The sequence below is a fragment of the Telopea speciosissima genome, chromosome 1 (assembly GCF_018873765.1).
Source record: "Telopea speciosissima isolate NSW1024214 ecotype Mountain lineage chromosome 1, Tspe_v1, whole genome shotgun sequence".
NCBI classification, from domain to species: domain Eukaryota; kingdom Viridiplantae; phylum Streptophyta; class Magnoliopsida; order Proteales; family Proteaceae; genus Telopea; species Telopea speciosissima.
Window position 1 is genome coordinate 28,015,550 of NC_057916.1, and position 18,523 is coordinate 28,034,072.

Below are 18,523 nucleotides of genomic sequence, written 5' to 3' on the forward strand. Positions count from 1 at the left end.
GCACGCGACTGGCATCATTCTTTTTCCCATATAAATATGTTGATGAAGAATTGTACTACACACTCATAGTACTATTTGATTAGTACAGTTTTATTAATAACTAGTGGATACATGGTTATAAATATCGGTATCGACCATGCCTGATTTCAATACTTGCATGATCCTATTGGTAGAACAATTTTTACTAAAGGCAAATCTGTCTAAAAATAAATTTTTTTTATTAAAATTAAGCGTAAAACTGTCCAAAATGACTAATATGTATCAGTGTCGATATGAACTAAGACTGATATGGATCCCAATACCGATATTTTTAACCATGAGTGGATTAGGAAGCCATTAAAGATTTACTTGTCATTTGTTTCTCATTTTGAAGTACAATCTTGACTTTGGGAGGATTGTACTACACAACATAACTTACTTTTTTTTTTTATTCATCAGACACAACATAGCTGAGATTTTGTTTTTAATGACGCACAAGAGAGCTTACTTGACGATAAGAGTTTTTTCTTATTTATTTATGGGAAAAAGATTCCCATGGCGCTAGAGTAGGGATTCTTTCTTATGCCTTCTCACATAATATGTCGGGGATTTACACTGGAACTCTCTCTCCTTAGACAAAATATAGGTTCTCTATTGAACAAACCTCTCATTGGTGTGGTCTCCTATTCTGGCATCGTGAGAAAAACTTGCCCTTTATTTATATTTGCATTGGAGATATTTAAACTTAGTTTTTTTTTTAACATATATATTAAGGTCTAGTGTTTGTGCACGATCATGTATGTAAACGACCAGCACTTCAGCCATTCCTCCAATAGAAGGGCATAACCAACCGTGCACGAAACCTTTTGCCTATATTTAAGGGATATTTTTATTGAAAGAAGTGTATGAATGACACTTTTATAGGTGTATTTAGAACTTGACAACTTTTTTTATTGTCTCTTATTTTTATTTTCAAAATATTTTTAAGACAAGGGTATAAAGCAGTTTTTAAAAATAAATTGAAAATTACACATCATATTATCCAATGGTGTTATTGTCATGTAAATTTTTTTGATTATGCATGAGAGATGTTACTATTCTTTCATTGGAAAATATAAAATAAAAAATTATGCCAAATCAAAAGGGGCAAAAAAAAAATAAAAAAAAATTTAAGGTTATAAATGATTTGACATCGTAATGGGTAACAATAAGAAAATCCCATTATTAATATTTCCGCTACATGTTTGGAAATTATTACGAACCCTCCTTTTTAGTTCCTAGAGCATTTTCTTGTTCTTCTCGTTCTCCAACTTTTTCTTCTTCGATTTGAATTGAAGCTTCTCAGTCCTGTTGAATTACAGAGTTGAAACAACTAGTAAGTAAATTTGATGCTCTAATTTTTGTCTTGAATTGATCATCTCCACCCTTTGTTTTTTATGAGCTCTGTTGAACCCCTAGTTTATTCAAATTAGTTTATCTCGGTCTGATCATCTGTGAAATACTGAATTTCATTTGGCTAGTGCAGTGCAAATGAATTCGTTTTCCATTTTTGTTTTCTTAAAGTTATCTTTACAAACTTTATATTTTGCGATGGATTATGCGTGTGTGGTCGTCGATTACAAGACAGTTACCACCTGAAGTCGCCAATTTCTCTACCGGATAATGGCGTATGTAGTGATTTTTTTATCCGATTCATTCCCTGATACTCATAATTTCTCCTCCTTCTAACATATTTTTGGTTTGCAGGAGTCCAAACAGCTGGGCATTGCATTGAGTCAGGTAGAGATATTTGGGAATCATTGTAATCGCAGCAGCTTTGTTCTCTGTTCTTACATTGGGAATAATCGACTACTATTCCTTAAATTCTGGAGTTATATTAGCCAAGTGCCATCTGTTTGATCTTCACAGTATTAGCTTGTGGGCTGGTTCCGTATTTGAAATTGTTATAATTGCCTTGAATCATGATTCTAGACTTTGGATCTGTTTGTCTTAAGAGATTCGATAGAGCTATTTTTCATTTCTTAGAGAGACTGTTGCCTTTGCAAAGACAGAGAGGTCCTTATGAGGTTGTTGTCTCTTTTTCTATTTTTTTTGGTTGAAAAGGTTGGTGTCTTAGTAGTTGATGTTGGTTGTTAGGAACAGAGTTATGTAGGATGCTGGCCGGCCGCTGTGGGATTCATGGGCATTTTAGTAAAGTGGCATCATCTATTAGCAACCTGTGTAAAATTACCCTTATTTTGTGGGGTGGGTAAAAATTTGAATCAGGCATAAGTGCATAACAGCGAGTTGATTGTTAGTAGCTGATATTAAAATCCTCTGCTGTACCAACGGGGTGGCGGTGCATATCTGGCGGCACAGCAGAGGCCATGTGAGCCACCTGGCCTCTGCTGTGCCATCGGATGTGCACCGTCACCCCACTGGTACTACAGAGGATTTTTTGCAAGACAGATTCACAACTTAAAGGTAATGGCCCCAAAATTTACTAAGGTTCATAAGAGTGAAAACTAGAGCTCGGTTTAAAAAGAGGACAGAAAAAAAAATCTAATCGAAATTATTTTTACGTGGTGCTGATACGCCAATTCCAATTAGTTGTAGAATTGTTCAAAACTGAAGGTCTCCAAGATTACTGCAGTTTAAGTGCTTGAATAGTAAGACACTAGGACATGGTTACTTGTTGATATACAAGCTTGTGTGTAGAAACACTTCAGCTGTACACCAAAATTAAATTATTTTTTTTCCTAATTTGTTGTAATCCTCTCTCTCTCTCTCTCTCTCTCTCTCTCTTCTTGAACATCCATCTTTAAATTACTCTCTTGTATATGAAATCTTAGTCAAGTTGAAGAACACCGTACAATTTGGTGTGTATGTGGAAAGTCTCATTAGCCCACCATATTGACCCAATAATTAAGAGGTCTATTTGCTTGGTTTTGGCGATTCACTTGGAAATCTTGTGATTTGTGAATGATGAGCCAAGTTCAAATGCATCAATTGTGGAACCATTGGACAGTGATGGGTCGTGTTCACACCACTTGTAAATTGTAATAGATAATGGTTGGCCGATTCATTAATCAGACAGCTTAATAAGTGGGTTAGACGAAATGGAGATGGACCTAGTTGGTTACTAGTTTGTAAAATGGACTTGATTACAATTCTTGAAAAATCACATCAATTTTACATCTAACCAAATAACTCTGTTAAATTACTAATTTCCATTTACTTCCCTTGCAACCATACAAGTATATAGGGGTATAAATGAATAGTCAAAATTCGTTTCTGTATCCGTATCCGTTTAGCACTATCCAAATCGGTCCGAAAGCTAAATGGATGCGAATATGGATAGGCTATAGCTATCCGAAAGGCTATATTTACATGTAAATGGATAAAATATCCGATCCGTACCTGTGTACGTATCCGTTTAGCAATAACCGAATCCGTCCGAAAGCTAATCGGATGCAGATGCAGATATAGCATTATCCGAGCCGAATCCGATCCATTTACATCCCTACAAGTGTACAACTCAAAAAGTGATTAAGAAAATGGGAAAAAAGAACGAGTTGAGCGAAATAAAAAAGAGAAAATTACATGATTAGCTACTTTTGGGTTTTCATTTACAAAACTGTCCACCCTATGTTTGAATTAACAAAAATAGATAAAAACAAATTAAGGTTTACAAAACTGGACAAAAATAGTGTCTCTCCCTCCCACACTTATTTTTCTAGACATTTTTACCCCTATCATTGCCTTCTTGCCCAGACATCCTCCGTTCCCTGCAACCTTACCCTTGTCTCAGCCACCGCCATTCTCTACTACCCCAAGTAACAGAGGAAAAAAAGAGAGGCTTTTTTAGAGGGGAATTGCTGAGGAAGGAAGGAGAGTCACTGTTTTGTCTAGTTTTGTAAAACTAAACTTGTTTTTGTCTATTTTTGTTAACTCAAACATAGGGCGGACAATTTTGTAAATGAAAACCCAAAAATAGCTAATCATGTAATTTTCCCAATAAAAAATCCCATTCAGGCAGATTCTCCTACACACAATTTTATTGGACACCGTGTTGGTGCAGGAGCTACACAACCAGGCTGAGAACTCTTACCCAAAAACAAAATAAAAATAAAAATTAGGGATTCTCTTTCATTTCCAATTCCCATCCCTACACTTCCCTTGCAACCCTACCAAATGGAGCCTAAGTTTATCAAGAGTTGGTTGCTTACTTGCTTGGATCCAGATCTTCTACGGCGTGGGCTGCACCAACGGCCAGCTGCGCAGACACAAGGTAGTACACAATGACCGCCTTACCTCTGCCCAAGCTCCTTGCCGAGGTGGAGGTAAGGCGGTCATTGCACACCGCTGTCTACGCAGCACTGCCCTTGGAGCAGTCCGCGCCGTACGTAGAGGATCTGGATTGTGCTTGGATCCATCGTGCATCTTCAACCTAAGTTTATCAAGAGTGGGATCCATTCCATGGAGCACCTTCAACATATTAAACAGTTCTGACGTTGTGAATTATTTGAGATTCATGTTCCCATGATACAAGAGTGGATTAACAAATAGGAGATTGGTTTCATAGTTGCCATGCCTAGAAGAATCCAAACTTAAATTGTTTGTAGGGGAAGAAGGGGGTCAACCTTGAAGCATAAAGCTACCCTTAAAAGAAAAATGTCCACAAGACTAGTTAATGGCTGGATATTGATATATGATGAATCTCTGAAACACTTTCAAATTAAATGCATGGAATGGGCAGGAAAGGAAGAATAAGGATTACACAAAATTAATTACGTTGTCTAGACATTGCTAATTCATGATAAACACTCCCAAAAACACAATATTAAGCAAAGGAAAAAAACAATGGAAGGAAGTTCATCTAATAGTTGACCACTCTCACGTGTCCCAAATCATGACAACTGCTATAACTCCAACCCCAAGAAGAACAGCTAAAAATTTGAAGAAAGGGTTGTCAAAATAGTTGGGCTCCAGTGGTTTGAACCCTTTGGCGATAAGGTGGTTGATGGCAACATAGATGAAAACACCAGTGGCGATAGACATGGAGATAGCATAAATCCAATCTGCTACTGTTCCTTGTGTCGTGGCATCAATGGCGATTCCGATTCCAACTCCAACAGGGCTTGAAACAGCGAAGGCTAAAGAATAAGCAACAGTAGTTATAAATGGCCTCTTCGGCAGCATACGCAGCAATGCAATTCCCATGGCAATTGCTGCAAATATTTTGTGCAATGATATTGTCCACAAGTTTTTCCATGCATCTGCTTTGGTCCCTGCAAATAGTAATATTTTAATTTGTTCCAAATTAGTCTCATATGGGTAAGTACTTCCAAAGTTCAGAACTTAATATAGATTTGGTAATTGGTAATAGAATTTGTTCTTTAGATGCTATGTCAGATCAGAAGAACCCAATTTGAATCCTGAATAGAATAGTTATAATTTAGAACAATGAAAAAGAAGGGAATTCAAAAGCTTAATTACCTGCAACACCAACGGCTATGCCCTCAAAAACAGAGTGAAAGCAAAGGGCGAGGATGAGCAACAAGGTATCCCCAAATGAAGATGTCTTCACTAAAACAGGGTTGACGTCCACAGCGGAGGCAGCTCCTCCACGTCCTTCCTCCACCTCTGCGGATACTTCCCCTTTATCCCTTCTTGCAGCTCCTTTGACTATGAAATTTATGACGCAGTCGCCAAACATGGTGAGGAGATAACCGGCGGAAGCCAACATGAAGGCAAAAGGGTAGGATTTGGTGGTGAGATCTCCGAAAGTATTGCTGGCATCGCTCAAGAAATGCATAAGCGACGTCCCTAAGAAAACACCGCCGGCGAATTGAGTGCCTATCAGAAGAAAGCTTTCATTCCATCGGAAGAAGTAAGGGGAGACTCCACCGGCAAAAGTGCTCACCAATAGGATTATGAGACACCATACTTTGGTTTGAATCAGAGCTTTGGAGTGAAGATCGACGCTTGGGCTATCGCCACCGCCACCATCGTTCGCGCCTCCATGGGCCCTGATTAGGGAGAAATGCAGAGATAAGAGGAGAAGTAGGAACAACGAAGTCGTTGTTGACTTGAGAGATATAATTGAGGAAGCCATCATGCCCATTCCCCAATTACCCAGGAAATTAGATGAGAGCTTTCTGTTCTCTAGTTTTTGTAATTTGAGGTTTTCTGTTCTGCAGTTTGTTTGTACTTCCTACGTAGGGTACTTAAATATAAAAATATCAAATCGGCACGATCCGATTATATGTGAACTCCTAAGGTTACTGTAATGATTTATATATAAATATGTTAACGAAGAATTGTACTACACACACGCAGACTGTTCCATCTAAATCGGTTTCTTCTTTGCAATGAAAGGGTTTAAATGCACCATTTGTTTCTGTAAAATTATTGTCTCCATTTATCTATCCCTTTATTTCTTCCATTACATCTAATAAGGGAGAGTAGACTCCACCCGGGCAGTGTGTTGGGGAAGAGATAGGATGATTATTTTTGCCCGTCTATAAGATGTAATGAAGGAAATGGAAGAACAGTTAAATTGAAACGATAGAGATCCTTTGGTTTTGTACTACAATCTTGACTTTGGGAAGATTGTACTACACAAGTTCATACACACGCTTAGTTGACTAAGAATTTTTTCCCCATTATTTATTTATTATGGACACAAGTTTCCCGCGATCCAAGTAGGAAACCTCACCAAGACAGAGACGGGTTAAAAAGGGGGTCCACATTTTGTTTAAAGAGAGAGACAGAGAGAAAATATCAGTTTGGATCTCACGTCTCATTGAGAGAGGATTTGGACAGTAAACCCAACTCCGGTGTTGTAAGGTATTTAAAGATTGGTAGTATCCTTCACTAATCCCCTACGATTGCAAAATTTACATTCGTCCCCCTTCTGGTGGTGTTAAATATGAAATGCAAAACGAGTATTTTACCCCATTATAATACAACTCGCTCAATCCAAACGAGAGAATGAATCATCTGCACGTATCAACATATGAACGTACATGTGAGAGTCAACCATTTGTCTTATTTCTGTCATTTACATGGGGAGGAGGGGTTTTCATGAAAACAAAATTAAAATATGATTGGCTCTCATATGTACGTTCACCTGTTGATATGTGCAGAGGAACCAAACTCCCCAAACAAACCCTTAACCGTTAGATGGAGAATTCTTCAAGTAGTAGGAAATTGGAACCAGTGAGAAGCTTATGACTTAGAGAATGAACCACAAACGGACTACCCCTGTTTTGGTAAGAATGGTCGTGATAAGTAGGAGATAGAGTTCGTCAAAATGAAACCATAACTCAAACTTTCGTTATGAAGCATACAAGAAATCAATACCATTTGACACATTCTCGTCCATAAGGTCCAGGAAGAGTTTCTAGCTTCTACAGATCAGAGCAATAAGCAAAAAATGGATGGTAAATTCAAAACCCTAGCCAAGATCCAAACAATACTACAGAAAAATTTCGAGAAACAAAGGAAAATAAAAGATCTCCTGCACTGTAAACCAAACAATATGCAACGAATTGAATAACTAGATGTAGGGGGTGGTGGGGTGGGGACTAGAATCTACTGAGAATCCAGGCCCTCTCAGCAGAAAGTAGAACAGAGTGATGACGCTTTGTGGGGCAGACTTTAATCAATTTCCTAAAGTAAGGAAACTCCGAATAATTTTAACATCGTGAGGGCGTTGATTGTATTTAGGTATAGTAGGGGAGGTCTATCTAATTTATTCTCTATATATATTTTTTAAATCTATAAATTAGGGTCTAATTTTTGTAGCTTAGTTAGTAAATATGTGTATTATATGCGTACCTGAATTTTTAAATGTATAATATTCCCGTCTCCGTATTTTCCCATATTTTTATAAAAAAATGTGTTTTTTAATCGATCGAATATTATACTCATATAATACGCGTATTATATATATATATTTTTTTTAAAAAATACCCAAAAGATTAGAATTTAGGGAAACAATTTCACTTTCCCCTTCGTCCCTTTCGATTTGCGTTGAACATCCAACCGTAGCAGGCAACACTGTTGCCGCAATAGTAGCCGCCCTCCATCTCCAATCATCCTCCCCATCTCCGTTCAACAAAACGGCACTTAAGTCTTGTACTCTCCTCTTGTTTCTCGGGTCTTTGAACTTTGATGGTGGTAGTGAAGCAAATGAATCTGGTGTGATATTGGCGAGAACGACTCAATCTCTATTCTATTTTATTCTTGTTGTTCTGTCTCTTGTAGCTAATGTGTACAGTGGAGATCCATATCTGGAACTCTCCCTCTTGTTTTGTGTTGGTTAATTAGTGGGAACTCATCCCCTTTCACAAGAAGACATCTGGTTAAAAAAATATGGTTATCTCGTTGTAGATAGAAAGAAATGTAATGTTGGAAGAATGATTTAATGATAAGGTTATCAACTTGCTCATCTCATTTTCAGACAATCTACATTCATTTCTTGTAGATTATTGATATTTTGGTTTGTTAAATGATAATCTTAGAGATGTTATATAGCATATTATATTATTGTGTTTATTTTAGTTCATAAAATCATGATATTATTTTGTTTATTAGGTGATGAATGCATGTTATATAATGAATATATGTCCATTTTTTTTTAAATATTATTGCCGTCTATGCCGTATTATGCCCGTATTAAACGTGTACCATATTATTATCGTATGCGTTTTATGAAGCCGGATTTTTGAAAAGTATTATTACCGTCTAGTCCGTTTAATTGTCATACGTATCCGTTCCCGTTCAATTGCCGTTCCCAAACTTACTAACTAAGTCAAATTTGAGGATCCCACATATTATTAGGGTGATAGTGATTATCTCGACACAGCATAAGCAAAAAGTAAAAAAAGAAACAAATAATCAAATCTTTAAGGGGCGCTATTCTCTGTGCCGAAGCGCAACCTGTGTCCAGGCACATGGGAGTGGGCGTAATGATCACCCTGCCCCCTGCTCAGCCTACGCCCATGAACATTCTCCCAATCTTTAAAAAAGCAAGAGTAGGTGTTGAAAAACAGAACCCAATCCTCAGGAAGAAAGAGTGAAACATAAAGAGCACACTCAGTCCTCACCAGATCTTCCAGTCACCTTGACTCCTTTCCTTAGATTTATTGCGAAGTGACCAATCTAATCACCACGGTTTTATCATTCTTAGATTAAGTTGGTTACAGCGAAAAAAACAAGGGTAAAGTACACGTACCCCTATAATGCACCCAATATTCCTCGTATCCCCCTAAGCGTCTCAAAAGTCCACGTACCACCTCTCAATATTTCATGTACCACCCCTGCTTTACACCCCTAATGCCACATAGGTCCAAACCGTTAAGTACAACCGTTAAATGCTAAAAATGTGACTATTTTACCCTTTGTTCCATTTTTATAAATCTGAAAAGACCTAATTGCCCTGATCTATTTGTTCATAATATGAAAAAACCTTTTTGCCCTAACCTAATTTGATAAGACCCTTTTACCCCCAATATTTGTTCTTAAGAACCTAACCCAATCTAATTACCAAAATGCCCTTGCTAGGGTATAATTACCAAAATACCCTCATCTTCCCTAAATCTCATCTTCCCCAAAATCCATCTTCCATTTCTGAAACTTCTCTCAAAATCCAACACAGACTGGTTTTTGTTCTCTGATTGGAATGACTGGAATCTCTATCTTACCAAACCTAATTGCCCTGAGTTCACCATTGTTCTCTTTGTATCTCGATTCATGATTTTGAGGATTTCAATTTGAGAACCGACCTGAAAATCTAGGATTCTGTGGTTCAATATTTGATAAGTAGAAGATTTCTGGAACAAAGAAAGATTGTAGGTAGAACTTCAAACAGTAGGTCATGAAAAAAACTATACAAATGAAGAGCAGCATATCTAATCAGGAGAAGAAAAATCCGAAAGAAGATTCACAAATTATGAAAATTCGTCAAAATCTAGATCAGTTCCATTTGCAATCACAATCAAACTGAAAACACCAAAATTTCAGAACTAGTATATTAAAAACCCACAGAGAACGAGAAGAAAGAAAAGAAAAACTTGGTCGCTGCTGCTGCTCCTCTGTTTTTTGTTGATGATGATGGATGAAGACAACGAGATACTGAAGAAAATGGACGATAGCACCCGCAATGCCCAGCATCTCCAGCTCCAGACTCTTCAATCCATCCTTCAATGCAACGCCCGCGTTGGTTACCTTCAACCCCATCTCCAACATCTCCAACCCTCCCAACGCCATGATCATAAGCCCAATCAGTTCCTTTTCCTCCTTTTTCAAATTCAATTTACGATTTAGGGTTCTTTTTTTGTCCTTGAATTCAAGCTACTCTTGATCTTCACAGCTTCGGAACGAGTTCTATGAGACCAAAATTGAATGGGTTTTAAAGGGTAGAAGGAGTTTATAAGATCTTTGCTATGAGAGATAGAGATGAACTCTGAAGCTTGAAAAGATTTTAATGGTGTATGGAAAACAACGATCGGAGAAGATGAAAGGGGGCGCCGTTGAGATCCAACTAGGGTTGAGGGAGTTCAATCGCGAAAGGCACTGAAGTTCTTTAGTTGTTGTTGTTCTTAACTTTACTGTGTTCAGTTCACTTTTCGAGATTTCTTCGCTAGAGCCGATCGGGTTCTTGTTAAAAGAAGCTCTGAAGTGTCTCTGCGGCGAGAATCAGTGGTCGTACGCTGTTTTCTGGAAAATCGGTTGCCGGAATCCGACGTGAGTCTGCTGCATGTAATTTCGCTTTTGTAATTTCTTCTGTGTTTTTTGTTTTTGGTTGGTGGACTGTGCACTTTCCGTGGATTTTGGGGAAGATGAGGGTATTTTGGTAATTATGCCATAGCAAGGACATTTTGGTAATTAGATTGAATTGAGTTCTTAAGAACAAATAGTGGGGATAAAAGGGTCTTATCAAATTAGGTTAGGGCAAAAAGGTCTTTTCATATTATGAACAAATAGGTCAGGGCAATTAGGTCTTTTCAGATTTATAAAAATGGAACAAAGGGTAAAATGGTCACATTTTTAGCATTTAACGGTTGTACTTAACGGTTTGGACCCATGTGGCATTAAGGGTGTAAAGCAGGGGTGGTACATGGACTATTGAGGGGTGGTACGTGGACTTTTGAGACACTTAGGCTACGTTTGGTAAATGTCTCAACAAAGAACGGGTGTTCTTGAATAAGAACGTTCTTTTGCGTTCTTTGTTTAGAACGGCGTTCTGAGACCAAAAATGACTGTTTGGTAACGGTCTCAAGAACGCCGTTCAGAACGAAAATGGCATTTGGTAAAACCTGTTCTTCCCTATTTGATGTTAATTACAAAATTGCCATTTCCTTCTAAATTACACCAATAAATACTTGTAAAACTCTTTTCTCTCTTACCAACCTTGGCATAAAATTAAAATATCTCATTAACATAACCAAAGTAATTATAAAAATATACCAAATTTAGAAAATACCATTAAAATTGGGTTCTTATGTGGATTAGTGTCATAACCGACAATGCTATGAGCAGTTGAATAAAAATTGGCGCCGGTGGATTGAACCACCATCCCCTTGGAACATGGTCAAGTGCTCTACCAATTTGAGCTAAAGACCCATCAAGTACTCATTGATTAGGGACACAGGATAAAGTATTGTTAATTAATTTACTTTGTTCTTCCCAGTAGTACTTCCCAGCTATTTTTTTTTTTGTTGTAAGGTGGTACTTCCCAGCTAGGACCACCAGTCTATACGTGCAAAAAACATACAATCTGGTCAGCTTGTAAACAGAATGGATCCATCACAACCCTATAATTCAGAAATCACTAATGATGGTGGCACTGCTGTCTAACAGTATGGATCCATCACAGCCCTATAATTCAGAAATCATCTATTAGGCAAGGAGTCATGTAGAATTCATTTGCCGTATGAAAGACTATCTGTTGACATCAATCTAGCGAAGACAACTCTACTTAGATGGGTTGATCATAGCCCTGAAAATGGAATTGCTACTCACCATTCTCTTGTAATAAAATTAGCAATCAGAAGGCTGTCTCCCTCTAGTGAGCTCGGGGTTTTTTATGGTTGGGGGAGGAGGGGAGGCCAGGCCATGTTTTGGTCATAGGCCCAACACATGAACCCCAACAATTTCTTATATAATCTGACCTGCATAGGGTCTGGTTTGAGTTTCAATATGAACATATGACTTCAATCATTATTCTGGTCATGTGTTGAAATTTAAAATTTACCCTCTTTGGTTTGTTAGTCCATAATAATGGCTGGACTTGTGCTATTTTAGTTTACTGGTTTCAAAATTTTTTTAAGTTAACATAACTAGGATTCCTCCAAAGCTTTCCAACAACAGCTTGGTAGGTTACTCTTTCCTTTTAATCTTAACCCATGGAGTGGTTTTCTTTAGAATATGCTCTCAAACATTTGAATTCGAGAATTATATGTGGTCTCCTCTCATGGCAAGAATTTGAGGATGAGAGCAGGAGAGTGACATGACACTCCTATCCCCAGGATTTGGTCAATAAGATCACAACATCTCACTCCCTCTCAAGGACTCATCGTCTCATCCCAAAACCCAAGTTCAGTACAACCAATAAACTTGCAACCACTTTCTCCCAAGCCAATAAAACTCTCTCTTTTCTTAAAACCCTCTCTCTTAGAGACCATTGAGAAAGAAGGCCCTCCAATCTGACATTAGACACACACACACACACACACACACACACACAGACAGTTTTCTTTATAGTGGATACCATTTGGAGGGTTATAATGTGACAGGGTCCCACTTTACTTCCCACCTTTCCCAAGTCCTTCAACATTTAATGTAGAAGATTAAATTTTGTAAATCTTGAGTGGTAAAAATAGAGGAATTCATAAAATAAAAAATAGAAAAATAAAAGCAATTCCTGAGTCAGCAACAATAAGAGACACATGCTCCATGCAGACACACATATACATACATTAGTGATGATATAAAGTAAGGGCATTTATAAGAATAAGAGCTGTGTTAGCCTGGATATAAAGGCTTCCACAGTTTTTATGTAGGACCGCAGATCCAACATTATGAACTTGAAGACACTGTGAGGTATCAGTCTACCATAAAATTTAACCAAAAAGAAGCACATAAATAGCAGGATGTAAGCAATAAGGATTTCATTCTAGTATAGTAATGAGATGAGCTTATAGCATTTTATTATACTGAATTTTATGAAGCAGACCAACATAAACCCATGCATAGTAAGTTTACTTTTCATATCCAACAGAGTTCAGTCAAAACAAACAAGGAAAGATAGATTATACAATGTAATATCCAACTGAAACTCCATGCATTCCCTGAACAACGAGAGACCCACAATCTCAACTTACAACATAATCAAGAGATCATCTGCTCAAAAAAATTTAAATGTTCTTTTTTTTTGAAGAAATAAAAAAGCAAATAGAGAAGAACACGATTACGCATTACCATAGAAGGATAAAATCATAAGGAAGAAAATCGGATACAAAATTTATTCAAAATCAAGAATACAAAGCAATTTCTATTCAGGTAAATAGAGAGAGAAAAAAACCCAACTAAATCGAGTAAACAGCCATTACAAAGAGAGAGCGAGAGCTACGAGATCTCGCTACCTTACGAGAGAGGGGAGAGAGAGAGTCACCTTCACACTTGATTCGGACAGGGTCGTGGTAGAGAGGATCACGAGAATCCTTCAAGTTGTTGCTCCAAATCCTGAGACAAAAAACTGAAGTGAGGGAAAGAACGAGACAGAGAGATAATAAAATCATCAGAGAGAAAGAAAGAAGAAAGACGCAAAAGCAGCAACTGGAATGACTCAAAGATAATAAAATCCCCAAAATCCATTATACCCATACATCCATACCTAAAAAACAAACCGAGAAAATCACAGTATGTATGAATAAAATCCCCAAAATCCCTAACATCCATTCTTAAAAATCCAGACCGAAAAATCAATTTTCTCAACAAATCCATAATCATACCTTTCGGCTGAATCCTTCAAATTTTAGGGATGTAGATCCAATTCACGAGACACATGGGAGGAAAAATTCAGACCTGGTCGGATCATCACAAAACAACGATCGAGAGAGAGAGAGAGAGAGAGAGAGAGAGGGAAAGAATGAGACAGAGAGAGACGCAGAGAGAGAGAGAGATAGCGAGATAGAGAGTGAGAGAGGGAGAGAGAGCAGAGCAAGAGAGACAGAGAGGCAGAGAGACAGAGAGAGAGAGAGAGAGAGAGAGAGAGAGCGAGATAAAGGGTGAGAAAGGAAGAGAGACGTGAGGGAGAGAGGGAGAGAGCGAGAGAGAGATAGAGGGCATGGTACCTGCGGGTTCTCTTATGGGTGGTCTCCTTCGTTTCCCCTTCTCTTCCCCTCCTCTTTGCAAGTTTCTTTCTCAAGCGTCTGAATCCAATGAACCCAATTCCATATCAATTGCAACAAAGTCCTATTGACGAAGATAGAGAGAGTGTGAGGGAAAGAACGAGCAAAGAGAGACAGAGATAGCGAGATAGAGAGTGAGACAGGGGAGAGAGCGGCGAGACAGAGAGAGAAAGAGAGGATGAGAGAGGAAGATACACGAGAGAAAGGAAGAGAGAGCGTGAAGGAGAGAGCGAGAGAGAGAAACCATTGTACTGCGGGTGGTTAGCGTTTCCCTTCTCTTCCTTCCCCTCCTCTTCTCAGCGATTGCGTTTCTTTCGATTGTGAAGTCACGGGTTTTGCTCGATAGCCTTCTCGATTTGTTCTTTGTTCTTTGCGGACCGTCTCCAAGGCGGTGCAGAAAACGTTCTTTTACTTCAAAAATGCCCGGTTCGGTCTTTAAAGAATAAAAAAACGAACCGATAATCCAAACACTTTTTCATATGTTTTCGTTCTTTTTGAACAAAAGAACTGTTCAGAACACTGTTCTGACCGTTACCAAACGCACTCTTAGAGGGGTACGAAGAATATTGGGTGCATTATAGAGGGGTACATGTACTTTACCCAAAAAAATAAGGTAAAGTGCATGAACTCCAACCCATAGTTAGTAAGTTCGGGAACGACATTAATATGGGAACGGATACGTATGGAAATTAAACGGACTATACGATAGTAATACTTTTAAAAAAATTCAGTGCAATAATACGCCATGGCAATTATACGATACGTGTTTAATACGTGTATAATACGATTGTTCTGTAAAAATTCGAAAGCAAAAATATGAGCATATACTCACTATGCAACAGACATGTACACCTAATAAACACAATAATAGCATTTACTGATGTGCCTAAATATATAGTTTGATTGGTTAACAAGCCTAGATTCATTACTTTCTTTATTGTAGGGCTTAGAATGACCAATCAAAAGAGATGATTGAAATGAACATTGCTTATATTCCTGTTAAAGCAATAGATATTAGAGAGAGAGAGAGAGAGAGAGAGAGAGAGCTATGGCTTGGCATCCGATAACAAATAGAAGGAGAGCTAAGGAGAGGTCCCGTGTGAAAGGAAGGTCGGCAAACAACCCACAAGTACGAAAAAGTGATGGTTGTCTGAAGAAACAATAGATCATGAACTATCGTTACCGTTGCCACAGAGACACCACCACCACCAACATCACTATCACCATCTTATTACTTTCATGTTATAAGCACAGAAACACAGACATGAAACAGTTACTATTTTTTTTCCCATTTCTTAATTTACTCTTTTAGATTTGGAAATTTGAAAAGGGCTGTGGTGTGAATCACACCGTGTGATCATGAAGTGTAGAAAATATTGTCTATAACAAATAAAAATGGGTTAAATACGCATACCCCCCTATAATGTATCCAATATTCCTCATGCCCCCTAAGGTTCAAACAAGTCCACACACACCCCCTGAAAATTTCACGTACCACCCTTACTTTACCCCCCTAAAGCCATTTAAGTCCAAACCGTTAACTTTAGGCGTTAAATGCTAAAAACTTTTTCTTATTGACCAAGCTACCCTTTCTTCTAACCACTCCTAAAATTTGAAAAGACCTTATTACCCTGACCTATTTGTTCATAATTTGAAAAGACCTTTTTGCCCTAACTTCTTTTCTGCTCCTCCGTATGCTAACGTGGACTTAAATGGTTGATCCCAACCATCAAGAGATGCTGGAGCTTCACAACCGTGTAAACAGCCAGGAGCCCTGAAAAGGTGAAGAAGGAAAAGTGTATACTGGTTTAGATGTAGTTAGCATGTCATCTCCATGTTATCTATAATCTTCTCTCCCACATGTAATCTATGTTTTGAAGGTTTTCTTGTAATTTAATGGGGTTTTTAATTTTTCTGCAGAAAAAATAATACCAATAAATGAAGTTATATCCTGGAGTTTAGTTGTGAATTTCCATATTTCTGACCCAGGTAACCTCTAATGCCCATAATGGCTGGAATATGTTCTTGTCTTCCTCGAGACAGAATCCTTCTTCTGCTCCCGTAATTGCAATGTAGAAACTAATTGATAGCTTTATGGATTGGAATATTCTGAAATGTGAAACAGAACAGTATGAACTGAACAAATAGGGTCGGTTTTGCCTGGGCGGCCACTGTCAAGGTTTCAAAACCCAAATTAGGGTTTGAATTGGTGTTTGCGTGGAGAAGAAAAGAGAATCTAGAATATTCGTTAGGTTCTTGGATTTGAAATTTTTTTTTTTAGAAGGGCACAAACAGGGTCGGCTTTGGTAATTTTGGCCGGGGAAAAGTAGGTTTTTCTGGCCATATCCTGGTCGGCTGGCGTCTTCGGAGTCCGGCGAGCACTCGTTAGGCGGTGGCCTGCCTGGCGATGGAATGTATCGCTGCCCACAGTCATTGTTTGCCGCAGCTTTAACAAAAAAAAAAAAAAAAGAGGCAAAACAGAGGTTATTTTCTTTGAGATTTCGGCCGACGGGGGAGGTTTTCCAACTGATAGTTGGGTGGTGACCGTCGCCTGAGACTGGAGATTAGTTCCCGACCGTTGGCATGGCAGATGATAGCCTTGTGTGCCGTCTTCAACAACCCAGTTTACAGTTTCACAAGACCATAAAATATTGAAATCGTGGGACAGGTTAGGGATGGTGGAATATTCCAGATTCCTGATTTCATTAAAAAAGAAAAGGGGGATTTGGGTATTTTGCTTTTTCAACGTCAGACGTTTTTGTTTTTTAACTTAAGGGCATTTTGGTAATTAAGCTCAAGAAAGGGTATAATTGTACATTACCTTCTTCACGTTTGCATTTAACGCCTAAAGTTAACGGTTGGACTTAACTGGCTTTAGGGGGATAAAGTAGGGTTGATACGTGAAATTTTCAGTGGGTGCGTGTAGACTTGTCAAAACTTTAGGGGGGTATGAGGTGCATTATAGGGGGTACGTGTATTTAACTCAATAAAAATAAATGAAAAAATAAGTCAAGAAAAAAATTCTCCTTCATCTATCAGATTACAACAGCTTTTGACCAAGTCAAAAAACTTGAAACTACAAGTTCGAAAATAAAACAAAACAAAACAAATAGTCCTTTTCTTCTTCTGGAGCTTAGAGAAGAGAAGAGAAGAGCATAAATTAAATCTTAAAAAACTAAATCAAAAGACAAAGGTTCTAAGACATTACGAGCTAATCAGAAAAATACCTTAAGGAATTGCCGCTGCAATCGCCAATAGAACGCAAGAAGAAGAAGAAGAGACAGAGAGGAATGGAGAAGGGGAACCAACCGCTGGAGGTTCTTAGGTTTTCCGTTCGAGAAGAGACGAGGGTTTGGTACATGGTAGATTTTAGGTTTTTTTTTAATCTAACGGTTAGTATTAGAATTGGTTTAACGATTAAGATAGTTTTTAATTTTTTTTTAATATATATATGTAAACGTATTACACATATATTATACATGTTTCATTCGAATATCATACGTCGACATTTAAAATACGCATATTTTGCCAACTCTAACGTATTATATGCAATACGAAATTTTTTTCATTCATATAATACGCATATTTACTAAGTATGCTCCAACCATTAAAACTGAGACTTTATATGACTATAAATATGAACATAAATGTCTGCACTGGACATAAACATAGCCCACTGAAGAAAGAACCAGTGCATAGGATGACTGGCTGAAATGTTGATATTAAGATAAACGAGCAGAAAAAAACAAGAGAAAATGATGATAATAATAAAAAAAATTCTTTTGGAGGAACCCAGGTTTAACATCGACTAATGAATAGAGAAGGAAAGCTGATTGCGCTGATTAAATTATGTACAACAGAGACCAATACACGTTTTGGAAGTCAAGAAAAGCTGGTGACATGAAAAAGGATTGAAGGTGTTACTTATCAAAAGTAGTTTTTTTTTTAAATAAATAAAAATAAAAATAAAAAGGAAGAAAGAAAATTGTTAAAGGTGTAGATGACCCGAAGACAAGTTTTTACACAAAGTTCAATTGCAAAACTTGGATTCATGCGACAACCCTATTCTTGTTCTTTTTGATACGAGGCAACCGGATCTTTATCACCTCCAGTTGGCTGCCCGGCCCAGTTCCCCAGTTCCT

General features: G+C 37.8%; 1 protein-coding gene across 1 annotated transcript; it reads right to left on the bottom strand.

Moving 5' to 3' along the window:
* Positions 1 to 4,854: 4,854 nt before the first annotated feature.
* On the bottom strand, positions 4,855 to 6,129 carry LOC122667003 (zinc transporter 1-like). Its single transcript, XM_043863188.1, has 2 exons — positions 5,458 to 6,129; positions 4,855 to 5,249 (listed from the first exon to the last, which is right to left on the bottom strand). Exons 1-2 carry the CDS (start codon positions 6,083 to 6,085, stop codon positions 4,855 to 4,857), a joined length of 1,023 nt encoding a protein of 340 aa, XP_043719123.1. The 5' UTR covers positions 6,086 to 6,129.
* Positions 6,130 to 18,523: the final 12,394 nt, after the last annotated feature.